We start from the raw sequence: 11,342 nt of genomic DNA, 5'->3' as shown, positions 1-11,342 counted from the left end.
GCCCCCCGCCCCACCGCAGCGCAGCGCAGCGCAACAGCCGTCTCCTCACATAGAAGCGTTTGCCACAGTTTATTAATCATAAACTCCTTCCATACCACCAGAAAGGCAAGGTATTCATGACAACAGCCAAATCATACATGTCAGAAAACAAGAACGTTACGTCTTAAACAATACGAGTCTATAAAAGATGTACACAGTTGGATCTCCGCGGGGAAGTCCGTCACGGGGGGGGGGGCGGCCGGCCACGACGGCGCGCGGCCGCCGCCTCACACCTGCGTTACACGAGCAGAGCGGAACAGTACACAAATAAAAACCTAACGTAACAAGGAACAAGAGAGCACGGCTCGCGTACAGCAAAACTAAGGGAAACACGCGGAAAGCTAGTGGTTCCAGGGGCAGCTGATAGAAACAAAAGCATACACGAAAACTGCTTTGCGGAAGTGTCACTGAAAAAGGCTTAAACCTTGGTAATGGCAGCAGTAAGCAGGCCTTGTGTTTCATTTTTAATTACTAATACAAATCAACGTGGAAACTAAGATCTTTATTTTTGAAATGGAGTAGTAATATCAATTCTCACTTAATTTTAGTTTTTACTTTTCCCTGAAATTTTCAGCAGTAATACAAACATACTTCTTTCCTCCCAAAGACACCAAAACCAATGGCAGAATATTCTCTGGTAGTACATTGCTTTGGTGATTCACAGATCCCTTGCAAAAAAAGTCTATTTGCTCCAAAAAGTTTATTTATATATCTCTATATATTTTAAGTAAAATATCTGTTTTTTACCAAAATATGATATACAGGCACATGGCTGTAAAATAACTTTAAACCAATTCACTATAAAATTACTTTGGGTAATAAATAATCTGATTCTCAGAGGCAAAACACTCCTTTTCCCTTAGCAGATGGACTGTCTGAGACACAGTTCATCTTTCTGTATTTCCAAAATCCCCCCTCCCTCTCCCATCTGTATTTTGCTTGTACTTCTTGCTGAGCTGAGGGCCAGGGCATAAGCACCTTGTGCTTTTCAAATGTATGAGGCAAAATCCTGCTCCTAAAAATCAGTTACAACTGAGAAGTGGTAATAAACAGATGCCAAAAGAAATCTGCAAAGTCAGTGGGCCAGATACTCAACACAGGCTTTTTTTCTTGAAGGAATAATTGCTGATGTAAGATCCAATAAGGTCTAAAAATCTCTCAAGGGGCTACTTTGGGCAAGTAAACAGTAATTAAGTCTGCTCTCAATGTGAAAGTAGGATCTTTAAGAGCAAACCATCTATGCACGCATCAGGGCAGCTGGCCCAGTAATAAGAGTAAGTCAATGGGAATGCAGAGTTATTCCTTAGTCTTCTGAAAGCTCTCTCATATTCAGAAATCCTCAACTAGATCTCCTCCTCTGTCTTGGAAGAGCAATGGTTTGGAGGAAAAAAGTGATGACAAGGTAGGGTCTTTTTCAGAAGCAGTAGCTTTACTTTCACTCCTAAATATAAACCAGAAGTATTTGTCTGATGCTTCCTTCTCTGCTCTGTTTGTAAACATCCAAACTTTCAAAGCCTTGGAAATAGATTTGGTTGCACAAGCCAAATTACCATAAAAGTCAAAGATACTCAGCAATGTAAGAGAGCCATGTCAGGAATATGCAAGTCATCTACTCTGGACAGTTTTGCCCTGTCTTCTCCACCAGTATCCCTCACAGAGAGGTTGGTGGTGCAGCTTAGTCTAACATTACTGAGTCGCACAGAACAGCTTTCAGCTGATGTATTAGACTTCTTCCCTTGCGAGATTACTCTTGCTGTTACTGTCTGTGGAGCTCCCTCAGTTACAGGAACAACAGTAGCCGTCACACAGATCAGCTACCAACACCAAAGCAGCCACTTAATGTGGGATGGGCAGGACTAAACAAGGGCTCTGCCACTGCTATCATTAGTGACCTGTAATAAGAATATTTACTGAAGAATCTAACATAGATAAAGCTTTTACAAAAGAAGCCTCAAGACAAAAAAGTTGCTCAGAGAGATCCCAAGCTTTTTAGCTTTGGGGAAAAAGCGGACTTCAAGCACAGCACAGAGTCATACTATAAGGAATGGGGGGGGGGGGGAAGGTAGTTCAAAACAGCATGCCTGTGGATGAATCTTGGAGCTGTACTTTCATTCCATCCTCAGACAAGAACCCTGACCAGAGCTACTGAACTTGTAGCTTTTGAAGATGATTATTTGAAGCCTCATTTCCTGTCCCCATCTACCTTCTGTGATCCTTAGAAAGACATCTCTACACTTCTCCCCATAGAGTATTCTTGAGGGTTTAATTAAGTCATGACCTGATGGACATTATTTTGACAAACTACCCAAACTGTCCTGAAACTTCTCAGGAAAGCACTCCAGGGAGCAACTCCAGTTTGCACAGCTCACAGAAATTAATGCTCCATTTTTGTTGCCATAGAGCCAAAGGACAGTGTCCAAATAGTAAAAACAGAGCTCTAAAAATTCATGGCCCTATTTTCCCCTCTCACTGTTATTTTGAGAAGTTGGGAGGAGCGGGGGGGTTGAGGGGGAGGCAACAGCACTGATTTGGCTAGATGTTCTAAAGCCAATTTGAACACAGGAGTACAAATAGAGATGCCTCCTGGGGAAGGAGGGTTAATTCAAACATATCGCATGCAGTAAATAGGGGCCTAGGCAGAAGTCCAATAAGGAGACATTCAGTCAAGTTCACATTTTCCTCTCCTTAGATACTACATACAGAATTTACCCTTTTAATTCAGTATTGCCTAATGGTAGCAAGTCTTCTCCACTAACATAAGCAATAAGAATATATGGGGAAAGGGAGAGGGATACAAGAGGGAAGGCATTGGACCTGAGAAGAAAAGGATCTGTTCTCTCCTCACTCAAAAAATGGTTCAGTCTTTGCTCCCCTATAGTGAGATCTGCTAGATATATAAACCAAATTTTTCTTCAGTACATACAAGCATACATAGAGAAGGTACCTACAACCATAGCACACAGTACACAGTAGCACAAGTTTAGAACGAATTAGTAAGTTCAAACAAGACAAGCTTTTACTTGGAGGGAAAACGTCAGTATTTTCATCTTGAATGCAGCTGCTTTTTTGGGGGGGCACAGGGGGTAGGGTGTCTGGCTCAAAGTCCAAGACCAAATACTCATCTTATCTACAGCTAGAGCAGACAGAAGGTATCAGCCTTTTCTTATAAAGTACAATTTCTTACTCCTACTGACACAACAGGAGTGAAATCTTTGTCTTTGAATATTCCTATCAGCAGCATACCTTCTGAACCAAAGGTCACTAGGTAAGAAGAGAATGAGGGACCTCAAGAATGAATTTTTGACCCGAACAGACAAAGCTGACAATGTGTTTAGCTTCTGAACTAATTTTCAAAGCCATATATTCTCCTCCTACATTCTAGCTTCTTTAGTCAGTTTTTGTTTTGTTTTGTTTTAAAGTGCATTCTCCTCTGATTAGATCTACCTAGTTAACAAGCAAACAGAACCTCTTCTTAGGGCTGCAAAGTGACTTGGAGGCCTCGCAGATCGCAAGCAAGGACTCCTCGCCTCAGCCCAGCTAAAACGCAGACTAGCGTGTCTGCCAAGGCTTTCCCAGTCAGCTAGCAGGCAATATTCCACAGAGGTTCAGCAGCCCACACTAAAGGAATCTTCACTCCTATGCTTCAAAATAGCACACTATTTTCCAGATACATGGAACCAAAATGAGAATAGCTTCATCAAAGCAAAAGCTAAAGCAGAACAAAAGCATCTGATTGGAAGGCAGTGAGCTGGGGAAAAGATACGTTCCCCTCTTCCACGCACATTAAACACTGCTGGTGGAGGAACAGCAGGGAGCGTAACAGAAGTGATAATCTGCAACTCTGACCTGCTGCTGCTTTAAAGGCTTTCCATATCTTTAGCTTCCACATATGATCCCAATTTTTAATAACTGGGGACCTCCTACCAGAAGGAAAGGCAGATCATCAGCTTCACCATTAAGAATCCATGAATCTAATCATTGTAATACACATAGGAGTACTCATAACCCCTAGCTAAGGCCTCCTGTACCTGATTTCAGTTCTGAATTACTTCAAGGACCTAGTGTAAGTCCCTGAATACAGAACTACAATGGTAGAAGAGCCATAACCTTACTACAGCCACAAATGATCTGGAACACTTTTTGGAATGCACCCAAAATGGCGTATGTGTGTATATATAAATTTTGTATATAGACATTGTACTGTTTCATACTTTTTAATACATATACAAGTACCTATACATATATACATATTTACAATTTACACCAGCAAGTAGATGTATGCGTATTGTACATATACACACAAACGCCTAGAATACATATACACACACAAACACACACTCTTTAAAATAAACTCCACATCCCAGGTAACAAAGTCCTGCCATAGTCCAAAGAAGAGCAGCACCAAGTGGTGAGGGGCCCAAGATACCAGTTTCAAGACTGCTCAGAGAAACAAACGCTAGTATTCATTGAATTTTTTACACTTGAGAAATTAAAGAATGGAGGGCACAGGCTACAGCCCAAGATATAGAGAACCTTCAAACTTCCCATTTCTACTCTAGCAAATCCTGCTGTTCTATACTACACCCTGCTGAATGAGGGTCCATCAGTGCTGATTTCTAGTCCTTCACTATTCCAGCTTTTGAGTTTATCATACCATTGTGTCACAGTTTTGCAAACATGCCTACTACAGCGGTCTCCACATTTTGCAGTTTTTTTTTTTCCACCTGAAATTAGAGGCATGGCTCGGTTTCAACTTTAAAGCACTGATCAGACTTGTCTTTTCACTTCCTTTCCAGCACACGAACAGTGAAAACAGACTTGTTCATTTAATAGTTTAGAATATTTTCATTTTCTTCCCCCCCCCCCATGCCTTCACTGTCAGGAGTTGCAAGAGTTCCTCTAGCTCTGCAAGGAAGGAGGTACAGTCCAAAAGAATCAGCAAACACTTTTTCTCCGCAATCAGAATATCCTTCTCCAGGAAGCRCCTTCACAAAGGTCACAGTACTCCTTAACACACCTATACTGAGCACTATAGGCTGAGAGAGCCTATAGCACTGCCAAACAGTATTACAGCCCCTCAGTTTTACTGGCTTGAAAAAGGACTGAGATGCAATGATGGGCACTCACAACATTAAAGGGGCTTTGTGGCAGCACTCTTTTTTTTTAACCTCCAAGAGGAGCACCAGTGTCTCTTCTAGGGCACAGGGATCCAAAACAGATTGGTTGGATAAATGGGTGCTAAGAAGGGCTGATATTCAGCACTTTATGGGACACACTTTCAACTCTTATCAGGGACTGTTAACACTGTGGGAGCCACACGTTTCATTAACGCAAGGAAAGGACAGATTATACCTACTGGAGATTTAAGAACTTCTATTAGCTCAAAATGAAGAATGCCCTCTCCTCCTGGAAAATTGCGGCAGCAATACAAATGGCAGGATGACCCATGTTATGGTGAGAGAGGGGAGCCAACTTTCTTGGTTTTCTAATTCTAATCAGTCTACTAGCCATCCACCCACGCAGGCAGAGTGGAAATTATCCTTGGCCAGCAGTATAAATTTTGTATATAGAATTGGTGTGACAAATTTATAGGGAGCATTAAATCTCTTTACGACTTCATGTCAAACCCACTGCTCCAAATGCAGCTTAATCTAACCTCAGTTTTGTCTACTTACTTGCCTAAGACTGAAAAAATATATTTGTTATGAAGGACTCTGTTTTATTGCTATTGCTGGTTTGCACTGTGTGGTTCCATCTTTACCATTTCAAATTCAGAGTCTTCGGGGAAAAAATATTGTTTTTCTATTGATTTTTTTCAACTTTTTAAAATTGTATAAAAATAAAGGATTTCCACGAACGTGGGCTATAGGTCACCAATAGTACTTCTATGCTTAGGATCAGCTGTTGGAAATGTGGTTGACAGCAGCCACAAGACCAGAAATAAAACTCTAGTGATTCTTTAGTTTAACATTTAAAAGACATGAAAAGTTTCACTTATAAAATTGACCCCATACAGAATGGAACAGCTAAACTAACAGCTGTTTATTATTACGTTTTAAAATAATGGTCCTAAATTTAAAAATAAAATCAAGTACTTCCTTTTATGATTTTCACATTAGAAAACTGCACCATTCAAAATCTGTGACCAGGGAAACCCCTTTGCAGTAAGACAGTTTCTTTTAATAATCGTCGAGCGTGTTTTCCAGAAAAACATTTCTAACATCCAGTATGGAAGCCAGCTCCAAAATGTGCTTTTGGAGGTGAGGGTTCTCCACAGTTTCATCTCTTGGCAGCTGAGGATAAGATTCTGGATAATTTCGAGTTTCCTGCTAGACGACAGTGAAAACAGAGAGAAACAGACGTTCATTTATTTTTATAACCTTTTAGAAGAAGATTGCAAAAGGCCAGTTTCACCTAAGAAGTATCCTTAGCTGTTCAACATGCCACATGGAATGAAAAGATCCTAGCAGGAATAAATCCATGTTGTTTTTTTTTTTCCATTGACTCAAAGACAGTCATAGTGGCAACACAAACGTTCACTCATCTAAGATGATTAAGTACATTTGCTTTTAGTTCTATATTCACAGAAGCCTTACCAAAAAGAAAAAAAAGAAAGAAAGAAAAAAAAAAAGACTTCACACATACTTACCTACTACCGATTTAGGCTGGAGTTCATTTCTTGAAATTGTAGACATGTAAGCATCTCCAGTGGGAGATTCATCTCATCCTAAAACAGATACCTAAGACACTAGGGGCAAATCCATCCCCACTCACAAAAGATCTACTTTTTTTCCCTGCTGTCAAGGAAGCCTGGGTAGCTAACTTAGGCTTGGAAAACTACTAGATGTCTGCAGTTAGGCAACCTTAATTCTGCTACCTCTTTCCGTGCTTCTACCTTCATTTTTTCTGTAACACTTAAAGTGGAGCATGCAATTTATATGCCAACACTCACAAATGTAAGATGATGTAGATCCGGAARCAGATTTCACTGCTGGCACAGTGTTAACCAACAGGGAGGGGAAATACTGTCTGTTTAGTTTATTCATTTACACTTGAAAGGCCTTTCAAAATTTACTCACACTAGAATACCTTGCAGTGATAAAGTTTTCCTCCTCTCCACTTTCTCTTATATTCTGGTTCTCCCCTTTTTTTAGTTACGCAGAAATAATAATCTCAAGTTAGTGAGAGGAATATTTCTAGCAGAAAAGACTATTCAGAGTGACATAAATGAATATGCTAATGTTAGAATGTGTCTACTACTTGTGTAGTGGAATAAGGCTGAAGCAAGTCAAAGACTTCATGCTCTATAATAACAAGGAGATTGACACAATACAAGCTGTAGGCATTAGCATGTGAATATCAGCTATATTTCGCAAGTCACAGTGATATCCATAGCCATAAGACCCTTCCATCCTGAGGCAGTGCAGTTCTATCTGCATGAGATTGTTCTCACAAAGGACAGATTCCCCTGCATACCCGGAAAATTTTGTGCATCCTCATAGTAGCCGAACAGAAGATAAATCTTGTTAGAAGCAAGCGAAGAAATTCATCTCCAAAAAACTGAAGAAAGGACTGATCTGCAGAGAGACAAAGAAAACTCAGTTCAGAAAGGCTCTAAAAACAAAAAGGACCCTGGAGGAAACCACCACGTATACTTGTGCATTCCCTGTATTCACTATTCTGTCCCTTGGAAAGCCGGAGCAATAACAAACAAGGCGTCCGCTCAAGTAGCATACTAAGTTTCAATTGTTACATCTTTAGGCACGTACCTATGGAACGTGAGTGGGTCAGCAGCTGGGCAATATCTCGGTTGATTTTTCTAAGGTAATCTTGACACTTCTCCCACAATCCTCTGCGCATGCTTGATAATCCAGAGACAAATAGGAATGCCATTAAAGGATTGTTCAGAAAGAGTGTGAAGAGGCTACCCCGCTGAGACTGATCTAAAAATCAACAAAGAAAGAGATGCATTTGGCACATGAAACAGAAAAGCTGTCCCTGCTACAGAATGAAGTCCATCACCCACTATACTCTAACAGCAATGCCACTAGTTTGTCTCAGCTACATCTTCTTGTCTCCTGTGGTAGATCTGTTCTCAACGTGATGCACGATTAGCAATAAAGGATCAAGCAGTTGGACCCATAAACCCCCTCAAAGTCTACATAGTTGTCCTTTTGTTGGACAGCATCACTATGTCCTAAAGCACATTTATTCTGTGTAGTTCAACATGATACACAAAGTCCAAGCTTCACCTCAATAAACTTGTAAGTTAAAAGAAAAMAGTAATGCACATAAGATGATCATGTACCCAAACAGTAAGGCCACTTCCTCCTCAGCAGGGCTTACTAACTTGACATGGGTATTGCTTTGGTGCAATTCCTCTTCTTTCACAAGCACACAGTCCTGCATGGTATAATGCCGTCCTGACACAGAGGCTCAGCTAAGTTCAGCTAAGAAGTTTCTACACAGTGCTCCAGTGCGCAATGTAGCATCCCCTCAGAGCTACAGCAAGACTTTTGAGACTGGTCACTCAGCGTGATATAAGCATCCAGTATTTTATAAAGAATTAAGCTCTATTTTTTCAAAGTTTCTATTTAAACAGGATTCATTGTAACAATACTTATTTTCTACTGCAGTTTCAATTTCTCACACAGTCGCTCATGATATATGCCTAATACCGCTCCCTGTGGCTAAAGCTAGATTTTCATACTTGATTTTGTGATGAAAAGTAACCTTAACATGGCAAATTCTAATGAGAAAATCTGGAATTATATTTTATGGTAGTCACAAGAAGTGAAGAATATAATTTTCATTACCTGTTTCTACTATAAATGCAGTTTCTCTGGGGATACAAATCCAACAGCTTTCCTTAACTTACCCTCCAAAACCAGAACCAGATCATGGGAAGATTTTGCTTTACATCTGGCCTTTAAAAGCTGATACCTTAATTGAGTAGGTAACATAACCATGCTGACCTTCTGGTACTAATAAAGCTACCCCAGGTGCTACTAAGAGAAAAAATAAATTAGAAACCCACCACTGAGCTGGCAATTTTCTGAGTCTCAGTGTAGAAGAGAATTTGCCTTCTAGGAATTGATGAAACTGTTTGTACAAATATCATCATTGTTAGAAAGAGTTATTTGCCATAAACTGTAAGTAAACTTTATCATGCTACTTCAGGAATAATAAAATTATGATAAAACCTATCTTTTCCCTGAAGTACCCATTATATTTGTTTGGCAAAATGATAGATAAATGATGCAACTGCAAGCTGTTAGGAAATGCAATACTTACATACCTTGTAATGCTTTTGGATATGCTGTTGGAGAAAGCAAGCACACCAATGGCTGTCCAAATAAGTTTGTGAAGTTCTGTAACAGATAAGAATTTAAGTATTGATGGTCACTTTGCTTGCTTGCAAAAATTCAACAAGCTAGGGGTACAAACAAGGACTATTCAAAATACAGTATGTGCTAATGCCTGCGCATAGTTAAGCTTAGAGAGCAAGGCTGACAAGTTGACTTAGTCATATATCACAGCCCACAGAAGGAACATAACCTATTACACTTTAAAGGAATTTAAATTCTCTCATTTCACAAATCTAACAGCAAGTGATAGCAGACACTAATTTAATGGAAACACAGCTTTCAGTAGTAACACTTTACTAAAAAACAAACAAAAAAAATCTCCACTCAAGTTCTGAAACAAAAATGAAAGCCATTGGCTATTATGGGAAAATAAATCTAGCTTCTTTCCTTGATACCATCTGAATTATCCAAAGTGATTTATTTCCCCTTTTCTTTCTAGCAGTACAACTATTTCTGATGAAACAGGAGAGCTCACTGCAGAAAAGCTTTAAAATAGTTTCCTTGTAAAACTAATGTCATAACATCTGTTATACTGAAGCCCCATTTTACAATACCTGCTTCATCCACCTTCCACCATCCATCTTAAATATTGCACAAGTGTTACATTACACAAGATTTCCTCCAGAAATCTCAAAAAAAGCCTTTGTCCAGTTTCACCAACATATACTTGGAACAGTCCTACTGAATCTCTAACTAATCCTTACAGTAATGATTGCCATTTTTCATTTAAACAAACAACCTCCCTACAACACCTGTTATACCTCTTACGAACAACAGCTTTCTTAAAACTGAAGGCTTTCAAAACCATAGAAAATGTAAATTTATGTCTGCATCCTGTCAGAAAGCACATTCATACCATGCATCCAGAGCCAGGTGAGTGCAACACAAATGTCTGCAAATTATATTTTTAAAATTGGCAGGTTATGAATGTTAGGTATAAATCACAAGAAACTATTTGCTTATGTAGAAACATCAAAAAAGCCTGTTTTTTTTTAATTCCTCTGGCTTCTGTTTAATTCAAATGGAACTCTCCCTCCTGGGCAATGTGTTTCAATTAAATTTGTTTCGCTGAATTAATTTCATCCAAGTCTGCTAATACTAAAGACAGTACTCTAGTCTAATCAAAATAAAACATTTCCCATATCTGACAAAGTGCTGGCTACTCCTAAAAAGTCCTCTGTTTCATGAAGAGCCCAAGGGAGCTTTATAATGCTAGATATTAAGGTTTGATCTCTAATGAAGAAGCAAATACTATTATCGTGAATACAGTAACTGCAAGCCAACCCAGTAATTAGTAATATTGAAATTTAAAGAAACATTTAAAACTCCAGGAGTCACCGCAGCCATTGCTAGTTTGCTCTGAATGGACTTAGTGCTGTTGACACTCACAGGGCGCCCATTCTCAAACCACATGCATGTTCAGTATCCCTGAACAGATTCACAGTTTGGATTAAATCTGTTACCAGCCAGTTAGAGACCAAAGCAGATATTCCATACACTTCATCACTAAATGTAACAATGTTATTAAACACTGACTACTATAAAAGAAAAGCAAGGATCATTCATATATTTCATGAAAGATATTTATCAATGGACAGTATCCGAGATCATTTTGGACCCTAAACGTCCCAGCAGAGATGAAGCCAACATAGCCACTAAGTCCTGCAAAGGGGAGAAACTACATGGTTTACCATAACTAACACAGAACTCGCACTTTGGAAGAGAGCTGCTGGTGCYGGTGTTACATCTAAACTACAGATCCAGGAGTATAAGACACTCAGCTTCCAGGTCTGTGTCAGCTCTGCCCCTGACAAAACTCACTACCAAAGCCCAAGAAAGAACCAGAATTCACCCACCACCACCTCATTTCCTGATTCCCGAAACATTTCTGGTTCAAAATGAACTCACTTTTGACTTCAGTATTCAACTTTTCTA

At 39.5% G+C, this 11,342-nt stretch overlaps 1 protein-coding gene across 7 annotated transcripts in view; it reads right to left on the bottom strand.

The window, feature by feature from the left end:
* Positions 1-4,237: 4,237 nt before the first annotated feature.
* The window catches only part of SCAI (suppressor of cancer cell invasion), a 29,359-nt gene continuing 22,254 nt past the window's right edge, over positions 4,238-11,342 (bottom strand). For 4 of the 7 annotated variants that reach the window (XM_026089762.1, XM_026089805.1, XM_026089814.1 and 1 more), the window contains 4 exons: positions 9,338-9,410; positions 7,809-7,982; positions 7,516-7,616; positions 4,238-6,368 (listed from right to left, as the gene is read on the bottom strand). In XM_026089762.1, the coding sequence (XP_025945547.1) occupies positions 6,219-6,368; positions 7,516-7,616; positions 7,809-7,982; positions 9,338-9,410 (498 nt within the window). In that variant the 3' untranslated portion in view covers positions 4,238-6,218. Of the gene's footprint in view, positions 6,369-6,688; positions 6,767-7,515; positions 7,617-7,808; positions 7,983-9,337; positions 9,411-11,342 lie in introns of all 7 variants that reach the window. The other 3 variants (XM_026089779.1, XM_026089788.1, XM_026089770.1) reach the window with 3 other exon arrangements.

This window comes from Apteryx rowi, unplaced genomic scaffold (assembly GCF_003343035.1).
Source record: "Apteryx rowi isolate R43461 unplaced genomic scaffold, aptRow1 scaffold_120, whole genome shotgun sequence".
In the NCBI taxonomy this organism is placed as follows: Eukaryota; Metazoa; Chordata; class Aves; order Apterygiformes; family Apterygidae; genus Apteryx; species Apteryx rowi.
This window is presented reverse-complemented; position numbering and strand designations above follow the sequence as displayed.